At 39.3% G+C, this 21,428-nt stretch overlaps 2 protein-coding genes across 2 annotated transcripts; one reads left to right on the forward strand and one right to left on the reverse strand.

The window, feature by feature from the left end:
- Positions 1-28: 28 nt before the first annotated feature.
- On the reverse strand, positions 29-17,759 carry eys (eyes shut). The gene is made up of 22 exons (XM_028323551.1): positions 17,648-17,759; positions 16,834-16,981; positions 16,189-16,337; positions 14,702-14,932; positions 13,786-13,899; positions 13,501-13,669; positions 12,444-13,362; positions 12,044-12,357; positions 11,784-11,973; positions 11,556-11,707; positions 10,993-11,129; positions 10,414-10,665; positions 9,923-10,096; positions 8,897-9,110; positions 8,260-8,417; positions 7,614-7,814; positions 5,008-5,193; positions 3,973-4,101; positions 2,824-3,063; positions 1,838-2,019; positions 855-1,155; positions 29-542 (listed from the first exon to the last, which is right to left on the reverse strand). Exons 2-22 carry the CDS (start codon positions 16,965-16,967, stop codon positions 379-381), a joined length of 4,710 nt encoding a protein of 1,569 aa, XP_028179352.1. The 5' UTR covers positions 16,968-16,981; positions 17,648-17,759; the 3' UTR covers positions 29-378.
- A 798-nt stretch (positions 17,760-18,557) lies between these two features.
- Positions 18,558-21,373, forward strand: LOC114366598 (MKRN2 opposite strand protein). Its single transcript, XM_028323526.1, has 4 exons — positions 18,558-18,879; positions 18,963-19,040; positions 19,137-19,344; positions 19,518-21,373. The coding sequence occupies exons 1-4, from the start codon at positions 18,755-18,757 to the stop codon at positions 19,749-19,751; spliced, it is 645 nt and encodes a 214-aa protein (XP_028179327.1). The 5' UTR covers positions 18,558-18,754; the 3' UTR covers positions 19,752-21,373.
- The last annotated feature ends 55 nt before the right edge of the window (positions 21,374-21,428 follow it).

Raw genomic sequence — 21,428 nt, forward strand, 5'->3', positions numbered from 1 at the left:
CAATAAAACTATATTTTGTGTACGACAATCTTTAATTTTCTTTCTACAAAACAACAACATTCTTTCGAGTTCATAATTTTGTTCACAATAGTTTTAGAGTAATGTACAAAATGTTCGTTAAATGAAAAAATACAAAGATACATACCACATACAAAAACTTAATAAATAAAAACGATAACTAGATATAATAAGACACAGCTTTGGTCCATTTAGAAGACTAGAAATGTTTTGTACTATGAGTATTACATATAATTTACATACCTATTACATTTGCTACTGACTGACACCCTTTGGAATAAGAACTTACTTCTAATATTGATTAACTAATAGAAGATCTAGTAAATATTAACTTAATTAATACCTTACCTATTCGAAGAACTATGATAACGGGAATAGTTGGCACGATTTGACGTTTTCGCTGTACACATCAGTGTAGTTGTTCATATAAAATTCTTCCTTAGTGGATATTTGGTCGATGCAGCCTTTGAAGTTGTCTGGGAATATTTTTTTTGCTATAGAACTCTCCTCTTCGTTTATACCACCTGTAAGTAAGATAACAAAATGTTATCTATTTGTTAAAAAAATCTCAATGCAAAATATTAAAAGGATTTTGTATCATCAAGTGATGTGTGTATGTATTTTATATCTGTAGAGCCTTCCAAATGGATGAACCAGTTTTGATTGATCAAAGGTTCTCTCTAAATTCATACTCAAGTCATAATAAATTGAGAAATTTCCAAAACCCTGACGTATTTTTCAAGAAAAACTGTTATAGCTAAAATGGTTATCATTGCGAAAGGAGCTCTACTTTACATGGACAATATTTTCTTAATGATAAGTAGTTATCAACTTGCCTATAAAAACATCGACATCCTCATAATCCAGCTCATTCCTCAACCCTGGCTCTTCCACATACGCCAACGTCTGGTCCACAGTCAGCGTAATATTCTCCCTATCTAGTCTCACAACCAACAAGTGCCACTCGCCGTCAGTCAGGAAACCCGCATGAGGAACCAATCTGGTCAACAGTCTGGAAGGTTCTGGAGTTTTCAGGCTCTTTTCCGTGAACATTTCATGGGTATAGTTGTCGTTGCTAAATGACCATACTAATTTTAGGAACCCATTTTCTAAGCCGATGCCTAAATAGTCGTTGTCCTGTAAAAATATAAAATGTTATATTTTTTTCCTGTTGTTGTTTCTTCATGTTTGTTGTGGTCTGACCTACCTCCTGAAAAATAATGTCTTTTCTTTCAGTACGAAACATACCTATAGGGTGATAGTGTAGGAACTTTTAGTTATTTATGACACCATACCCTAAGCTGTCTTATGCCTAGAAGATCTACCCAGCCACGGATCAACGATTTTTTTAACCAGGCAAAGCGCCTCCTTCTTTCCATTTGACGCCCCCTTTAGACTGGTCGGCTGGTGCTGGCACCCCGGTATGCCCCCCCCTAGATCCGTGCCTGGATCTATTAGATTTTTTTTTATGTGACAGGAGGCAAACGAGTAGACGGATCACCTGATGATAAGTGATTACCGTCGCCCATAGACACCCGTAGACCCAGGGGCGTTACAGGTGCGTTTCCGGCCTTTAAGAGTAGGCGCACACCGTTGATTTTTCGTCGCCGATTCTTCATACAAATTAAATCGGGCACAACTATCGGCCAACTAAAAATCAACGGTGTGCGCCTACTCTTAAGGTGAAGTATGATTGAATTAACAGTTAAAGAAAGTAGTACGGAACGGAACCCTTTCTGTGTTAATCCGACTTTCAATACTCAATACGTTTATTGCTTCCATACTTTTTTATACTCAGATTTTTTTGTGCTTTGCTTACCATGATGGCCCACAGCAACAGTCCACTTTGTTCTGCCGTGGTGAAATTCAGGGCGAGGTAAGATGGCCTAAACAGTGTGGACGCGATCCTCTGCTCGCCCGAATATCGCTCGTTCAGTAGAGTTCGACGGCCCAGCGATAAAAGAGATTCGCCGGTGAATTGTGGGATTGTTACGTTAACTTCTGGAATAGTTACATTTAGGTGTGAAGAGAAAATGTAAAAAAAGATTGAATGGTAAAGAATTCTAATGGCATTAAGTTCGCCGCCTTGTGCACCTGGTATTAATAATGTGTTATAGTTCTAAATCTAGCATTCGTAGGTAGGTATTTACTCGTAGTTCTACATTCGGAAAATGATTGAAATTGATGGATGTGTAAACTTAGCAAATATTTAACGTGTTGAAATACCAAAATGTAAAAAAATAAGTAAATGCAGTGCGCACACAATATTAGGTTGCAGCAATTGCAGCGTAAGCACAAAACTAAGGTGAATGTACGGCGGTTTGTCGCAGCATACATTATACCTATATTTAACAGCGAGGCAAGAATGATCTTGGATCGAAATTTAATATTGTGTCTAACATTGGGTCTGCACTGCAAGAGCATTGACCCTCTATTATTTACCATATGATTTGGATTACTTTGTGGTCTGCTTTTCTTATATGGTAGCTAAACTACCATAAAAGTGCATTAGTGAGGCAGCTAGTTAAGTTAGCACTAAGAACTCACGGCGCGATTTGCACCCGCGGCCGCGGCGGTTGTTTGCGCGTTTACGCTGCCACCGATCAAACGTGGCGGGTGATACCTAATCGCAAGACGGGCAGTTAAGTCACTGGGACAAAATGGTCGCCCGCCAATCGATCGCAGAGCGGGCGAGCGCAAATCGCGTCGTGAGTTGTGCATTAGTTTTTACGTATAGCTGCATTCTACAGAAGCTGCGGCGCGGGTGAAAATCGCGCCGTGAGTTCTAAGCTTAAAGGTACTCACTCGAATCACACTGCAGTCCCGTATACCCAGCGGCACAAACGCACTGTCCCTTCCTGCAGTGCCCCGCGGGGGGCCCACAAGTGGCCCGCGAGCAGCCTGTATGTCGTCGGCAGCGGCCCCCGCCGCCCGCGGGCCCCCCGCACACGCAGCGGGCCCGGCCCTGCTCTACCACGCACGTGCCGCCCCCGCATACTTCACCCCCGCAGGACGTGCCGTCGCAGTCGGCGACGTTCTGGCCCTCTAGGAAGATTATTGATAGAATATAACAGTTGCTCTAGCAAGATTATTGAATAGAGTAGTTGCAAGGATCTGCTTTTAAAGACTTGACAAGAGAAAAAAATGAAAAACTACATGGTGCGAATCATAAGGGTAACTATTCGCATAAATATCTATGTTAATAGAGCCTAAAATATATAGGTACAGCAGGCTTACGGCATTATTCCCACCTCTCATTCCCACCGCAACTCCTATGTAGCCAGGATCTACAAGCTTGACCACCAATAAAAACCCAATCAGTGAAGGTCAAGTTTGTACAGCAGGCTTAAGAACAGTTTCAGGTACCAAACCACAGCCTAGCTACAAACTAAAACATACTGTCTATATCTATAGCGACTAGATTACAAAACTTAAATACATGTAACGTTAATAAAAGTAACTAATAATATATTTTACTATAAACGTCCATATCTCTATGTAGAGCTCATCACACTAAGATTTTCGCCAGAAGGGAATGAACCCGCTACTGTAGGGCTGTATAGTCCGGTTGGTAAACCAATCCCATGGACCCATGCCTACATTTATGTACCTAATACGTATGTCGTGTAACTACAATAGTCGCTATACAGTCTTGTGTTCTAGACAATCAATCTCTATTAGAACCTAATATCTTGGCAAGTCAATTAGATCTTGAATCTACTTGACATTTTCATTAAAACATTGGCTGACCTTTTCTCAGTTCGATAACTAACCCGAAGGTCGAACGTTCAATAAATTTCTGACACTTGATAAATTCGCTAAAGTAATATGTATAAGCCTTTACTTGACCTTTATTGTATTTAGCCTTTCTAATCATCTTCGTTGCGCAATCAAAAACATATTTGTATTAGAATATGCTAGGTGCAATCAATCAATATGTAAAGAGCTGTTCACCTTGAATGTTTTGCTCCTCCAAGGGAAGGAGTATGTTGTTGACGTGAAGGTTTCTGATGCAGCCGGAGAATGATTCTGGAGGGCCTGACATCACGTCAAAGGGCAGCGCTGATAGATCTTTTGCTCCTCCTGAAATATTGCTTCATTAGGTGAACATTTTCAGGATTTAAAACATGTACTTTCTTTAACGCAACCTCAGTGCCCGGAGCACGAATAAATATCGTTCTCGTTATGGTGCATCACCTCTATCATGCATGATCTTTTTGCATGAAAAACGTTAACAGCGCCACTACGGTTGTTTATGGTATACGAGAGTCATTCGTGCTCAGGGCACTGAAAATCAGCGTCGTTGCTTAGACCAGCGGTTCCCGAATGGTGGTCCGCGGAACCCTGGGGTTCCGTAGAAAGGCCGCAAGGGTTCCGTAAAAAATATTATCCCACGTTTCGTGACCGACGTTGTTCGCTCGCACCGACTTGTTTACGCACAAGGGAGGGGCAGGGCGTGCGGGCGGAGTAGTACGGGGGTTCCGCTAGGAAAAGTATAATCAATTAGGGTTCTTTGGCAAAATAAAAATGGGAAACCCTGGCTTAGACCATAGTAAATTACGCAGGACAACTAATGCTGAGTTGGGGACTTTCTGGCACACTGTTACCTACAATGAATTTTGTGTGCCAAATAAACATTTTCTATTCTACTTTGTTCTTACTTGTCTGCTGTTGTAAAGCCTTACGTAAGAGCACAGAAGCGTTGCTAGCCGTATGAGGGTAGGCATGAGCCAGCATCGCCTCTGTACTGATCGCCCCGTCTACCCACACGTAGAGCCGGCTGCCGTAGCGGCCAGCCTTCACGCTGAGTTGGGGACATTTTGGCACACTTTGTCTTTGTTTACATTTACGACTTGAAATATTGTGTGTGTGTTTTTGTTGTGTAACACTTTGTCTTTGTTTAGTTAGTACATTTTGAAATATTTTGTGTGTCGTTTTGACGATTTTATTCTACTTTGTTCTTACTTGTATGCTGTTTTAAAGCCTTACCTAAGAGAACAGAAGCGTTGCTAGCCGTATGTGGGTAGGCATGAGCCAGCATCGCTTCCGTACTGATCGCCCCGTCTACCCACACGTAGAGCCGGCTACCGTAGCGGCCAGCCTTCACGCTGTGCCACTGAGACATAGACACGACCACCCCGCTGCGAACCAACGAGGTCACGCCTGATAGACGATCTGTAAAAATGATCCATCAACTTATATTCCAAATTTGAAGCTTCTAGGTCTGCTAGAAGTGCCTTAGAGTTTTGATGATCGGTGAGTCAGTGAGTGAGTCAGTGAGTCAGTGAGTCAGTCAGTGAGTGACAAAATTAAGTAACTTTGACCCGTTATAATTCTTAAACTACTGGTTCAAATTGAATGAAATTTTAAATATACCGTGTCTTTACAATGCCTGCATAGCTAATGAAAATTCAGCCTTCTAGTTTTATCCACAACGAAGTTACAGGCGGTCGAAAATGGCCTGAATTGCTTCGAGAAAAGGATGGTACGGCCGTGCCGCTTTTTTGCTCGACTTGGTGGGGGCACTGCCGTGCCCCCAGATACGAAAAAGCAATAATAGTAGAGTACAATCTTGCGAAACTAAGTTTTATACAAACATTTTCCATAAATTTTTAGGTACGTAGTAATTGAGAACTAATTAAATGATCAGCCGTAATAACATTTGGTTAGCCACTAAAAGCAGCATTAAAATCATTTGGTTGGCCAACAAATACCTAGACTTGACTTGACTAGAAAAACCTGGATGCGGGCAATACAGGACCGGTCGTTATGGAAAGTCTTGGGGGAGGCCTTTGTCCAGCTGTGGACGTCATTTGGCTGAAATGAACGAACTAGGAAGGAACTTTTAAGTCACATAGTAGGTACAGATGTTCCTACTTAGGTAAGGTAGCAATAATCAATTTAATTTTGGTAGTGTTTTATGTTGTAACTCACTGAGTTAATCAGGAATCGGTAAGACTGACCATGAGTACTTACTTAGGTATCCATTTTGTATAGTAGTAAAAATTACATTATGATACATAGGCTTATATGAAGGTTAATTTAATAAATTTTAGGTGCCTATTTCATGGAAATTACATAAGTATATGAACGTTAATAAATAATGTCTAGGTGCCTATTTCATGTAAATCCTTGGGCCTATCTCTTTTCATTGTAATTTGTGAGCTCAGATTGCTCATGACGTAAATGATCCCAAAGAGACCGCTACTTCGGGATCACTGACGTCAATGCTATAATTGTTAAGCACAGTATGACGCAAACTTTCCACTTCTGCGATATGCGTTGCGTCAAACAAGAAACGGGAAGCTATTTTCTAACAGATAAGTAAATGCGCCTATTACCGCCAGTTTAAGCTGACTTCGGATAAACGTTAGAAAATTAGATATAAGACGTGGTGATAGAAAAGACACTTTAATTTATTTATAACAATGATGAAGTAATCTTTGAATTCAAGTAGTAACAATGAGTATTCAATCACACAATAATTAATAAATAGCAATTTAATCTGAATAAGCAGTTGTTTCTATTACCGAAGGTGTGTTTCTATTAACGTTTTTTCTGTTTCTATTACCGACCGCTAAGAATATTGCTCTTCAATTGGGTATATTCCAAGAGGCACGGGTTCGATTCCCGCTCACAGGCTCGGGAACCACTTGATTTTTTCAAGTTAAATTTGTTTTGCTTTTAGTTTTATTTAAATTTGTTTTTTTTTTNAAGTGTTTCTATTACCGCCCTTATTTAAAATTGTATTTAAGCCACATAAATACAGCGAGAGGGCTATATTGAGGGTTTATTAAGGAAACTAAAGTACGAATTAATATTGTTATGCAAAAACATGTTGGTATACTCATTTTAAATGTGTTAAAATCGCTAATTAATAACAAGGTGCACCTTAAGTAGCTGGGAGCGCGTCAGTATGAAAAGTGCGTCTGTTGCGGGCGCGTCCCATTTAATGTGAAATAACTCCGTTTACTGGTTATTTACGAACACAAACTTTAATCGTTTTGATAGTCAATAAACATATCTAGATATTTTTTAAGTAACGTGTTTTCTGGAACCTGTTATTATGTCTTTTATGAAAGAAAGAAAAATAGGGCGGTAATAGGATACAAATTTTGGGGGGTCGTTAATAGGCGCACTTACGTTTATCAAAGTTTCCAAGTCCTGACGGAGGAAAAAGTTGCAACGTTGTTAGACTTCGTTTTGTACGGGTCACGTTTCTCGTCGTGTCATTGTTGCGATTGTACTTTTAAATGGGACCATTGTGGAGGCAAAGAAAAGGGAGTTTAAAAGATTGTTTACTGTTTGGGCCAATCTACGTAATAGTACGATGGTTTATTATGGTTACATGATCCTAGTAGGATCATCCTACAAACCATCATGCCGATGCGATGTCCAAAAGAAAAGCACCGAAAGAAAAAACAAATGAAGATCATACAGTTTAAAAAAAACAAGTGAAGAGCTAAGAAAGCGAACAAAATAAACCGACATATGCGTTAAAACAGTTTTTAAAGGTAATAAAAAAAAACAAGCGAAACATCTAAAAAATCGAACACAATAAAATCTGTACATGCATCTGTCAAATCACTCCTTACCAGTCCAACGATACTCCAGCAGGCCGCCTTGCAAGGACAATGCACTATAAAAGTGGGGCGTCTCTGCGAAGACCATCAGGCCTCGTTCCCTTGACGGCTTCACTTCGGCCTCGAAAGACACGGCCACACTGGATATGGGGCGCGGGTGGAGTTGGATGTATGATCTCGTGCCAGTGAAAAGAACGTCGGTGGGCATCAGATCTGGCAAATAAAATTTAAATGCATGTGTAAGTAAGTATGTAAAAGTTTTTTGAAGTTGTACGTTTTTATCGTCATCGGAATTCTCTCTCAAAAACTTTAAAAAATATTGTGACTCGGCAAACCGTATTGAACGCAACGAATTTCGGGTTGAGGTTGTCAGGGAAGAAACCCTACGGTCTACTTATGCCCAGTAAAGTTTTCGAAGCCGTTCGAAGTATACAATTATTGTTAGTAGTATAAACGGGAGCTTAACCAATTTATGACGAAGAAATGTACTCTAAACAATTTCCAGTTAGGTCACCTCACCCGAGTAAACTAAAAAGTTTATGTAGTTAGTAGGTAACTGGAAATTGCAACGCTGGGCTTGGGTGCCTCCACCAAAGTATACCCACCTTCATAATACTACGCCCTCACAATGCTACGTATATGAAGATAATAATTATACCTTGATCGCAGTGCGTGCCAGTCTTCCCATAGGGACAGTCGCAGTGCGCCTGCGCCGCAGTAACAACGCAGCGGCCACGGCACGGCGTCGCAGCGCGGTCGCACGGGTTGCTTGTAGACGCGCAGGTTGCGCCAAACCAGCCCTCGTTGCAGATGCATCTGGCAACATTGACATGTTGTGGGGTTGGTAGTGCCAGCACTGCCAGCAAGAAGGAACAAATCAAGGCTCAGCTTTTCTCGGAGCTATTCAGAATGTTTTTAACCAAAAGGTGGCGGTGGACGACATAATTTTCCCCTTTACAAGGGTAATCAGAGTTTGTTAACTTTATAATAAATATAAATGGATTATGACAACGAAGATGTTTCTAATGAAAGCTATTTCATAATTTTCTACGTCTCCGTGGACCATAGATAGTTAGTTTCTGGGTGGCCATTACTTTATTGTAGTTCGTTTCCAGCTCTCCAGTCGCCATCTCCGCAAAACACATTGGTCCACCATTGCGTTTATAGTGCCTCACAGCGCTTAAATTTTTTTTTTTTTTTTTATACACAACGAGGAAGCTCTTGGCCTGTATCTCACCTGATGGTAAGATTGCCGTCTGTGCTACAGATTTTATGTGTTAATTCCGGTAACTTACCCATAAGTGGCCGGCGAGTGTATGCACACGCCATTCGGAGCGTGGCAAGACTTGGCCGTGCACTGCGCGACCCCGCACTGGCCCACGCCGCGCCCGCCCAAAGCCTTGCCCGCGCCCACCGATGGGCCGCCCACTTCCCAGACACAGCCGCGCCAGCCGGTGTGTAAGGGCAAATCGTGGGGCAGGTCGCGAAAGCCTTCTGATGGATGCCCTCCTAAAAGACAAGAATTTTCTGGCTTTAGAGCATCATAATCACGTGCTAGTCACAACACTATTTCTTAAAAACTTTTAGTTATTTGACAGAAATTACGAACTTGTGTTATTTACAGTTTTGGGAAAATAGTGTGAAAACGGTGATTTTGGTGACTTAAAAGCTGAAATGACGAAAACCAAAAGATGTTACGTAGACTTCTCGATCTTAGCCCAGGGTATTGACTTTTAGCCTCTGATGAGGAGTGTGAATCCGCTGGGAGCATGCAATAAGCAAACCTAAATTTTAATATGATGCAGAAAAGAAAACATATAAGTCCCATTCTTAACGAAAAAGTCACTGAAGAGGACAACAAGCATAAAAAGCTACAAAAGCGTGCTAATTAAGAGGCAGATCATACCGTAAGCCAGAAAAGTCAAAAGCACAATCAAGCATTAAAAGCTCTTTATGCTGTGAGATCAGCAATAAGCTCCTAAGGAGAAGTAGGAGGCGGAGGAGGAGCTTACGACATAAGGAAGGCTTTATGTTGTAAGAATAGTAGGTAACGTCAGGTAAAAAAGCTCTTTTACAGACACAAACATCTCTCACCAACAAAGATGTATGGCAGCGTGGTCATCTTATTGTCGTGTGCGGGCGCGTTGCCGCTGACATTGTGGCGGCCATCAACGGTGAGACCGGCAGTGCGTCCGCGCCTAACGTGCACTATGTGGCCCCCCAAGTCAAGTAACATCAAGCAAAAAGCTCCCCGTGCTGTGACAAAAGTAACAATGCAAAAAGCTCCATATGCTGTGAGCATAACGCGCAATATCTCTCACCAATAAATATGTAAGGCAGCGTGGTCATCTTATTGTCGTGCGCGGGCGCGTTGCCGCTGACGTTATGGCGACCGTCCACAGTAAGACCGGCAGTGCGCCCGCGCCGAAAAACGCGCACCGTGTGACCTCCTCGACGGAAGCTCAAGGCACGGGATGTGAATACACGTCGGGGACCTTATAAACGGAGATTATTGTTAAAATTATGACTAACTCTTTCCGGGCTTTCCAAACATATCCTAATATTTCGAAAAAGTAACCCAACTTTTCGAAAACCTAACCTTTGAAAACCTAACTATTAGAAAATTAATTAATTAATGTTAGATTTTCGAAAGGACAGGTCTTACAAAATGTCCGGCTTTCGAAGGGTTAGATTTTTGAAAAATAATGTTACAATACACACAAATATCGGTAACATATGAAAGATTCAGTGCTTTAAGAATTTTCACTTCTAATTAGATCCACAATCTTCAGACGAGTAAGTAGGTACTTACCGGTCCCCATATTCCACGTCAGCATAATGTACCCCTTCACAAACGTCAAAGCCAGGTGCTGACTCCTCGAGTCATGTCTCCCCGCCTGCCCCACAAACGCTAGCAGCGCGATCTGATCCATATCCGAGGTTTGGAAGCGCAGGCGCAGGTCGAAGCGGTCGGAGTTGATCGCCGAAGGGGATAGCGGGTACATGAGGTATGACGATATCCCCGTGCTTATTGGGGAGAGGGAGGGTCGGGTTATTTCCACATCTGAAAGAAAAATTAAAGTCCTAATTTGAGGGTGTGATAGTAGAAAACGTCATTATTGAAGTTAGTTACAATGTTTTCATTCGTTTTAACATGAGTTGACCAAACTGTTCACAGTCCAACATTATTGAAGTTTTGGCAATGTTGGACCTAAATAAAAGATGATTTACTAAAATCAGTAATTCAAGGTGTACTTTTCAGTTGAAAGTGAAAGATTTAAATTCTTCGTACCATTAGAGATTTAGAAAATTCGGCATCAATGGTTTTAAGCTTTAATTGAAATGTTGCCAGATTATCGGGGGTCCACTGTATATTCAAAGCTACACTCACTGTACTCGCAGAAGATGCCGTGGCGGCCGTAGGGGCAGAGGCACAAGAAACCACTGCCAGGATGCCGCACGCAGCTGCCACCCGCATGGCAAGGGTTGTTCTCGCACACCGACTCGTTGCAGTGGACTCCGGTCCATCTAGCATAGACAATAAGGGTAATATTAGATGTTACGCTAAAAGTGTAAGCCCATCATTCCTTCAGGTTCTCAAAATAGTAACTTTGGAAAAGGAGGACCAGTTTGAAAAAAGAAATGCAAAAACGAAGGTGCATTGTCTTCATGGTAACGAATCCTAGTCTTATGGGGATAAGTTGGCTGACTAACATTCTAATAAAGTTTGAGAGTATCTGGATTAACAGAGATGTAATTTGGGTGATTAGTTTTTTTCAGGCACTGTCGACTCGCGTTTCCCGTAATGGAACGCACCGTATAGAAGCAGTCCAATTTAGCAGCGCAGTAAACGCGCGTTCGTAAAAGAACAATGTATGTAAAAGAACCTACAATGACTAATATGTTTAGTACGCTAAGCCGTAGTGGAAAGTACTGACTCAGTTACTGACTTACCCATTAGCGCAAGAGCAGGTATAGCCAGATCCACTGTCGCTGCAGGAGCCTCCATTGAGGCACGGTCCTGACAAACACGCCAAAGACGAGCACTCGCTCACTTCACTTGCTTCGACCGCTTCTCCGAAAAGCTCCCGTCTTTCACCATTTACCTAGAGAAAATTTTAACAGTAAAAAGCATTCTCTTCTCTGCACATTAGTTTTCGTATCAACATCCTTCTTACTTACTATCAAGTCCGTAATACACCCAATGAATGGCTTATTATCAGAGTCCTTCAAATCCGGATTGTTGCCCAAGTAAAGAGTGGTGTTACTGTTCAAAGAACTAATGTTGGCCACCTGACCACCACTCATTGCCACCGTATCATTGAGTCGTAAAGTAGCGTTGCAGTGTTGCTCTTTTAAGTACAAGTCTAGCCTGAAATAGTTTTTTTCAGTTAGTCTATGTAAAACAAAATTAGAACATCATCAACATAAATCAATGTTACCTTGTTTCAATTTTCATCAGATACCCCTTATTCACAAACGTTTTCAGCTCACTCAATAGCATAGTCTGGTAGCCACAAGAGAATTTAAACTTCAGCAATCCCGATACCATGAATAGCTGCATGTAAACGCCTTTTGCAATATCCACGTGCATTATTTGCCCTTCAGTTATCAATGTCTTGGCATTGAATTCTATGACTATTGAGGTATCATTGCGAAGACTATGAGTGATGTACGAAGCTCCACCGAAAGCTGCCGATGTTATTACAATTTTCTCATCGCAAAATCTTCCTCCGTAGTTGAATGTGCAATGACACTAAAACCAAAATGAGTAAATATAGGAAATCTGAAAATTTCTAAGGATCATGATGATGAATTGCATACTTTATTAGAAGCACTTACTCGAATGCCATGTGGAGTGTTGATACAAGTGCCATGATTATTGCAAACAGTGTCACTGCACTCTGATTGTACCGTTGTAAACCCGTATGTTGAGTTATCAAACCCTGTCACCACTTCCATCGCTTCAGTAGTAGTATACACTATTGGAGTTGGATAATCCGTCTGAACATGTTCAGTCGGCGTATCCGTGAACATTTTCTCAGTTGTCGTATCTCCTTTAGGCGTGGTAGTTACTTCTGCTGTAATTTCTTTCATAGGCGTTTCTGTTGTTGTAGAAACAGCTTCAGTAGTTGTAGTAATTGTTGTTAGTTCAGTTGTTTCTGTTGTAGTAGTAAGTTTAGAATCTGCTTTCGTAGGTTCTGTAGTCATTGCTGATGAAATAGCTTCATCAATAGTGGGAACCTTTGCTGTATATTCTGTAGGTTTGGTACAAGACTCTTTACATTCAGTTGTAGCTTCAGTCTTAGAATCCATTCCTTGAGTAAATGACGTCATTGATGTGATTTCTTTCACCGACGTATAATCTACAGTAAAAATAGGTGTTGTTTCTTCGTGAGTAGTTTCTTTCGTGACTGTTGTTTCAGAAGTAGTGTCCATTGATGTTTCCGTTGTAGTTGTTATTCCAGGTGATGTTGATAAAGTTGACAGTTCAGTTTCTTCGAACATAGTTATATTTCTTGGTTTAGAGTCATTGTGTCCGATGGTGTAGATAACTGAAGAGTCGGTTGTTAAAAGATCTTCATACGTAGTTAGAATGATTGACTGGGTAATTTCAGGCAGGGGTGTTGGACTGACGTATTCGCAATCGTATGTTCCGTCATCGAGAATAAGACATTCGCACAAAGTTCCAGTGAGTCTGGGTGGGCAGGAGCAAGTGAAGTTGTCAACGCCATCAATGCAGGTACCTCCATTCATACATCTGAAAACAAGTGTTTCAGAAACAAATGACAGTCGAAAATTTAACTGATTGCTTCAGAATTCTACATTTTTGCAACTAACATTATTTGTGCCACAGCCAATCAAATGAGTCCGTGTTGTCAAGTTATTAGTGTCATACCTGGGTCCCAGCAAGCATTCATCGTACTGCAGCTCACAGCGCTCGCCGTGGTAGTCAGGCACGCAGTAGCAGACCCTCATGCCATCCTCTACGACACAAAGTGCCTCGTTGCTGCATGAGTTCTCATCGCAGAACTCAATCTGAACCTCGCAGCTTTTTCCAGTGTAACCTTCACAAACACAAAAGTTTCAGGACTTGGTAGAGTCGAGTCACACTCAGACAAGACTCTGTTCGAAAACCAATGGAAAGTATGAACATGTCCCCTACAGGTTAAGAAAAACTTACCGAATGCACAAGCGCACATGTAATCAGCGTGAACATCGATGCAAACTCCTCCGTTTTGGCAAGGGTTAGACTCGCACTCGTCTATTTGATCTTCACATTTTGGACCGGCCCATCCTAAAAAGAAACGCATATTCATTCATCATCATCATTAATTATTTTCGTTATGTTTAAAATAAGTCTTTCAGTAATGCTATGGTATTGTATGGTAAGGTATTGAAAAGTTATTAGTATTATTACTGATACAACCTCTACTTACAATAATATTCGTTAATGGTTAGACGTTTGTCGATATAAAATGTCTATTCCATAGAAACCTTTGAAAAAATTAAGGCCGTGACCGAGTACTTTTGATGCTATCTATTCATGGGACAATTTGTTCAATCGGCCTCTATTGCCAATGCATGCCTGTAGGTATGGGGTTTTATCGCCTCGACATTAATTTAATGGAATCCTGTCCAAAAATACTTTTCCAATTGGTATCTTCCTTCACCCATATATTGAAGTAACTATTCAACTTTAGCATAAAGTCACTTGTATTGCCATCCGGCTTATAAAAATTAAAAAGGGCCCAATATCATTGCATCTCTTTGAAATTATACTAAACTAGCTGCAGTTCTGTGAAAAGTAGCACACAAGAAACTCTTGCTCAAAAATATGCATTTTCCGTAGTAATAATACCTTAGTACGCGTACCTGCCATACACTTGCAGTAGAACTTGAACCTTGGCCTCTCTATACACTGCCCGCCATTGTAACACCTGACCTCCTCCAAGGAGTTGCATACAGCCACATCCATCTCGCAGTGCTGGCCAGAGAAACCAGGCACGCAAGATCACACGTAACCGTTATTCATGTCGATGCAGGTGGCGTTGTTCATGAAAGTGTCCCTAAAATATACCTTATCTTTGTAAACGTACCTGCCATACACTTGCAGTAAAACTTGAACCCTGGTCCCTCTATACACTGCCCGCCGTTGTAACACCTGACCTCCTCCGAGGAGTTGCATACAGCCACATCCATCTCGCAGTGCTGGCCAGAGAAACCAGGCACGCAAGAGCAGACGTAACCGTTGGTCATGTCGATGCAAGTGCCGTTGTTCATGCAAGGGTTCGACTCGCATTCGTTGAAGTTGGTCTCGCAGTTGTCACCTGGGAAATGGCAATGCCAGATTTTGTATGGAAGGTGGCGTCTTTTTTTTTCGCGCGGCCAACGACCAAACTTTGTTTTTTGATTACAAAATAGTGTAATAAACCAAACTTACTATGGCATGTATACCTCTAAACACAGTCTGAACTGAGTTACGAGCATTAGAAGTTTGATGATTTTACATAGATAGGTAATAGATTTGCTTTTTGCGCGGAAGTTTTGTAAGAAATTGCAACAAAATGTTGCGCTATTTTTTTATTGCGCTGATTCTGCTCCATACTGATGTCTGGAGCCTTTAATGGATGGTATTGTTTGTTTACACATACAATGTCACTATTTTGTTGCAATTTCCGGCATTGTCCTTTGTGAAGTCACTCGATAGTACAAGTTAAAATTTTACATCGTAGAGCAAGCCTGACCAACTGCCTTGGGTAGGGGCGTACGATTATCCGAGTTTAGTGAAGTAACGACAGTCACTATTTTAAAAATTTATTAGCAAACTTTTCCGCACATCCATGAAATTTTAAGTAGTTTTCTTGCATGTTCATCCATAGAGGGCACGATTACTCAGTTGTACTACTTTGTAAGGTGTCTCTACAAGTTCTTATTAGCATTTAGCTGTGAATATTTCAAGCAGATCATTACAAAAATATTTGTTTAACCATTTAAATGTATTATAAAAAATGCTACGTAATCTTTCGTAGACGTGCGCTACGTAGCTGCGTAGCTCGTATTGACAATTTTATTTAACATCCCTATGACAATTTAATTCTAAAATGAAATGTTGACATAACCTTATTAGACTCGTACTCGTACTACATAAAATGACTATCAATATTAAAACTTAGTCACTCTCAATTATTTGATTACGGGAACAATAAACAAAGGAAAATGCTACGAAAGCTTTCGTAGATTTACATAACTTTATCGGATATTGGAAAGAATATCTGTATTCTGTCAAAACAACAACATTTATTTTTATTATGTGAAAGATTGCGATATACCAGTCTAAAAATATGCTACGAGTTATTCGTAGCATGTCCCTTCCGCTACGAGTTATTCGTAGCATGTCCCTTTCGCTACGAGATAAACATTCGAGCTACGAAAAGTTTTTATTTTTTGTTTCGTATTTTTATTATATGGAAAGTTTTCATATTATTATGACTAATTAATTACGCATGATGTGAAAAAGTCCGTCAACGAAATTTAAATCGATCGAATATTACTATCAAGTTTACGTCTCGAAGAAGTGACTTACCAATAAAACCATCGGGACACGAACAGTTGTATGACGCGATGCCGTCGATGCAGGTGCCACCATTCTGGCAAGGGCTGGACCAGCACTCGTCCCAGTTGGTTTGGCACTGGACACCAGTGTAGCCATCCACGCAGTAGCAAGAGTACGTGCTGGAAAAGATACGTCATCAACCTTACAGTTTAAAAGACGAAGGTAAAACAGTAGACGATCGAAAATAATTGAATAAACATTATTAAGGTATAATTTATTTGTTGAGGCTTGGTTGAAAGCTAGAAGTTAAGAAAGATGTACTTAATACGTCTTCGTAAGGTCCGCTTCAAACCCTAATCCTAACTGCTAGTAACTAGTGCTAGTGATTTTATCATAGTAAGCTCGACAAGTTAGATAGAAAATCTGTAATTGGTAGTTACACTGAAACTCTTATTTTACACAAATAATACAAATTAATGTGATTAATCATAGTCTTCAATATAACGCTGTATGCTTGAATGTTATTTTAGTACTCGACCTCTACTAACAGATGCAATATGCAAGGTGAACTCTCAGTAGTCTACCAACGTCCTGAGACCTAGAAGCTGAAGCTGCTGTTCGAATGTATGACATTACAAGCTATTTTTCTTTCTTTCTTTCTTCTATTGCCGTTACCTATTGATGTCATCGATACAGATGCCGTGTAGGCAAGGGTTGCTGAGGCACGATATCCCGGCGGAGATTGTGTGAGCCGCGGCCAGCACGCACCAAGCCACCCGTAAGATGGCTCTGCCTTTGTCCGAGATCATGACTTCGCTCTGTACTAAAGAAATATGGGTCATTATTTGAGTACATACTTACTTCCGAAGAAAATTTTTGTCGTTACTATTTTTAAAACATTATATTGGTCAGATTATTGGGGGAGGCCTATGTTCAGCAGTGGACGTCCTATGGCTGAGATGATGATGATGATATTGATCAGAAGTAAAAAATCATTTTTACATTATTTCATAATTTATTCATCTTACCGACGTCAATATACGAGTACTAAAAGAATGTAGATTGTGTGTAGACTAACGCCGAACGTCGCCTTAAATTCTCTATTACTTTAAGGGGGTTCAAAATGGAAACTTGCGTAGTGACATACTTAAATCTAAGTTTCACATTACTCCGTGTTGCGCCTGGTGCGTGTGCGACGCGATGTTTGTAATAAATAACACACAAGAAGTATGGTATTAATATCTCATACAAATAAGTATAAGCACGGTATGAGGCTCCTTTTTAAGACTACATTATAAACAAAACATACGCATGTAATGCATAACTTTTAAAAATAGGGTTGCCCTATTTTTTTCCATTAAACACACGCACATATTAGATGACGCTTAAATAGTGCTAGGCTAGGTATGTAAACGATGCACAATTTTTTTTTATAAAACAGATGATTATAATTATAAAAAAATATTAACAAGTTTATTATTAGGCTTACCATTTATGAACGCATAACACACGAATACTCTGAGTTACACACAATCATCAACCATTTATACTAAAAACTTAAAAAATGTCCTGATAAAGCCGTGTAGCCGAGTACGGCACAGTGAAACTGGGTTTTGTGAGCAAGGTGTGGTTTACTGTCACGGTTACCATAGCACCGGTCAACACACAATGCTGCCCTTCCATCATGCTCGTTGAATTATTGACAAAATTCGACACCATTCCGTAACTCCAACAACAAACTGCGTAGGGCTATATAACTATAGGCATGCATAAAATATGATAGCTACTGGTATCTACTTAACTGCGTTAAATCACGGGACATTGTTTACAATTTATTATTCCAATAAGTTGAATTGGGGATTGGCGTGAATTTGTCGCAGAACTAGTTAGGATAAACTGAATAATTTGTGGACTATCTAAATTATTTCATATTACACCTATGTACTCACTCCTTCATTATGGCAAAGTGGCCATTCCAACAATTCCAAAATAAATTCCAATTAATTTGGTAACCTTAGCTTAAACTTTTTTAATTTTAACTATATTTCCCGCCATTTGGAATTATTTCAGCCAACCAATAAGAATACTGTGCTGATCAGTCATCTGTTTACATTGTCCAATCAGAAGAAGGCTCGGGCAGGCGTTCAAATACCTTATTGCCACAGGCGTTGAAAAATGTTTTGTGATAAGTAAACTTTCTAAAATAATCGATAATTTTAATTATTTTTACTAAAATCACATAAATTAAATAATTCAGTAACCTATGATATGTTTTTGTAAATGTTTACTGTTTATAAAGCACGGTAATTGATTTTGCTATAGCATTTTACCCATTAGGTTTTGAACGTTTAAAAAAAAGTACGAATGTCATTGTCATCTACCTACATGTCAAAGTCAATCGACGACGAGATTTTTTTCAAGATGTGAAAGGTGGAACTGGAACAATAGTTTTCCAATTACGCTTTTGCTTGATCATTATTCGCTTAGAGATTCAAACAATATTTTGCGTGAAGCTTGTTCAAATATTCATGACCAAAATTACGTTATAAACGAACAGTGCTCAATTGATTAATACAGTGCAAAAAACTTTGCAAAAATGGATCCGGGAATCCTTTGTTTCCACCATTGTGAGCACAAAGTTTTTTGCACAATTATTCCAGAGAAGTGCCCAGTGTGTCAGCAAACACTTGATAGATATGATTACAATCTACTGCCATTCAGGTATTTATTATTATATTTCATAATAGTTCTTTCTATTGGTTATTCTAATAAGTTTTCGCTAAGTGTCCTAATTTCGCTTACAGGGTGCCGTATCCTTTCGTGAAAGCGTCTCAGCACCCGAGGGCAATAGTTATGAAGCCTACTCATGGAGATTTCCTGAAGTAAGTTAAGTTTTATTGGTTTTTAAAATAATTACTCTATTGAAAGTGACTAATTTCCTACCGCGATTTTTGCTTACGTGAGTAATTTCCTTTCAGTGATTACTACAATTCCAAAGACTTACATATAGGGGTGACGAATTCGCATGGTTGTGTTGTGGAGTTCAGTGAAGAAGGAATCCGTGGGGTGGATGCTGCCACCAAGAAATGGAGTACTTTTGACTCCAGCTCGGAATGGGACCAGTGCCTGCTTTTGGAGCAGTTTGATGAGCTTTGGAACGAGATTTGGGACAGTGTTTTACTGAAGGTATAATATTTTCCAATTGGTTGTATTTAAACATCCATATTTTTCACTTTTACCATTTCATAAATGGAAAGTTAATGTTTTATGTATATTCGCTGTTACTTTGTTCTTATTGGAAAATGTGTTAAATTTTCTTATGGCAATATCTGCTAATAAATTACCTTTCTTTATTCCAGGTGTCCCTAAGTCCACTATGGGAGGCTGAAAGATACAACGAAGAGAGGCACAACTGTTTCACTTTTGTGTTGGCTTTCTTACGAGCATTAGACTGCGGTGAACTGTCTGTGAAGGCTCAAGACCCCAAGCTGTTCTGCAAACAGTATGTGGTTCCAAGAACCTCGGCGGCTGGGAAATACATTTCACTCTACAGACAGCTCAAGCGCCAGAGCTACTTCATTCAGAACCAATGATAGCTTTACACTACTCATTCTATGTATTTATTTATCACTTATTCAGTATTAACTGTGATGTTTATTATTTAGATGTAAGACTCTTAAATTCAAGTGCATTTAATTTAGACCAATGATAATTTAGTTTCAATGTTGAAATTGCTTTAAAACATATTTACTATTTAGGTTATACTATGTCTTAATAGTTTTTAATTATTTTATCAGGGTGGTGCTTTTATTTATTCTTAAATTGTATTTAGTGGTAAAAATGTGTCATTATAATATCTAACTTATGTGTTGATGAATACTGCCTAAATAAGGAAGTAAAAGTGAATTAGTCACTTTACCAGACCAATGCAACAAAAAGTGACTCACAGGAGCATTTGGGAAATATAGTTTCCCTATTAGGTACTTGCCTGACCTTGTCTTGCCAATGTTGTCATCTTAGTGCACTTATTGATCCTAGAAGAAATTTGCGTACAGCAAAACAATGCCACATATCCATTGTGTTGTCATATTTATTTATCTCTTAGATTTCCTACAAAATTTTCTGGATTTGGTGTATGTAGCTTAATAATAACTGTATGTAAAGTAGGTGTCAATTAATGTTTTCTATACATTTACATTTTGATAATGCTCATTGACATATACTTACTTGCAATATCACTAAACAAGTATTGCATAGACAATAATAGCACTAATTGAAAATGGAAAATAGTGAAATTATTGCAAATTAATTAAAAATTTCCACTGTTCATTATAAGTGATAGAAATAGTGCATTACACCTCTTACTCTTAAGTATTCATTGTGTTCCAGTAATTTTGCAAGTTTGTGTATTATTATGAATGTATAGTCGTACACCATTTATCAACTTCCATAGATGCTAGAAAATGTACTGATAATGTAGTAATTGTGTGTAGATTCAAGTCTCCATTTTGATAATGGTCTTTTTAAATGCTGAATGTATACAAGATACCTAGTAGGTAATTTGTAATCACTACTTGAATAGTATTTTGCAATTTTTCTATTCCATCTATTATTTTCTGATCATTTAATCCAAGATAAACAATAGCAATTAATTTTATATGTAATTATATGCTTACCAAATTGAGACTTGAAGGAATTGCAAATGTGAATGTGTCAGTTGTATGTGTTATAGTAAGTGTATACATACATGTATTGGAATTGCTTAATCGTGGCTATGTGCGAGCTTTTCTCTTCTTAGAAAGTCCATTCAAAGATTTGTTTCCACTAAAGTTGGAATATCATTGCATATCTTGACATTGATATATGTATTTGAACTATGTAAGTTTTAAATTACACGACATACATGTCTTTGAATGGAGTTATTCCATGTTTATGGCTGAGTACTTAAATAATAATACTAAATAAATATCCGTGGACATTATGCACTGCGCCTCTAGCCCCAAACTAAGCAAAGCTTGCACTATGGGTACTAGGAAACGGTAGTATTTGTATAATGCGTCTTGGCAGAGTATAGCTCAAGCAGTGTCCCGTACTCAGCTATAAACGTGAGCACAAGTTCCTGATCTTATGTATGTATCATAACTGAATTTTGTAAACGGATCTCGGAAGACAAATTTCTAGGTGCTATGTCTAATAAAGTGTTGGTTAAAACTAATAATTCGTTTTCAATCAGGTATATTAATAAATAATACATAAACAATTTTCACATA

This window comes from Ostrinia furnacalis, unplaced genomic scaffold, assembly GCF_004193835.3.
Source record: "Ostrinia furnacalis isolate ACB-3 unplaced genomic scaffold, ASM419383v2 OfSCF0069, whole genome shotgun sequence".
NCBI lineage: Eukaryota > Metazoa > Arthropoda > Insecta > Lepidoptera > Crambidae > Ostrinia > Ostrinia furnacalis.

Excerpts from the sequence above, each read along its gene's own strand:
- eys (XM_028323551.1), bottom strand. The coding sequence starts at position 16,967 with ATGATCTCGGACAAAGGCAGAGCCATCTTACGGGTGGCTTGGTGCGTG. Across the intron at positions 8,418-8,896 it reads CACTCGCCGGCCACTTATGG|ATGCATCTGCAACGAGGGCT; the intron begins GTAAGTTACCGG and ends CAATGTTGCCAG. Across the intron at positions 3,064-3,972 it reads GGAGGAGCAAAACATTCAAG|AGGGCCAGAACGTCGCCGAC; the intron begins GTGAACAGCTCT and ends TAATCTTCCTAG.
- LOC114366598 (XM_028323526.1), top strand. The coding sequence starts at position 18,755 with ATGGATCCGGGAATCCTTTGTTTCCACCATTGTGAGCACAAAGTTTTT. Across the intron at positions 18,880-18,962 it reads TACAATCTACTGCCATTCAG|GGTGCCGTATCCTTTCGTGA; the intron begins GTATTTATTATT and ends TTTCGCTTACAG. Across the intron at positions 19,041-19,136 it reads ACTCATGGAGATTTCCTGAA|TGATTACTACAATTCCAAAG; the intron begins GTAAGTTAAGTT and ends ATTTCCTTTCAG.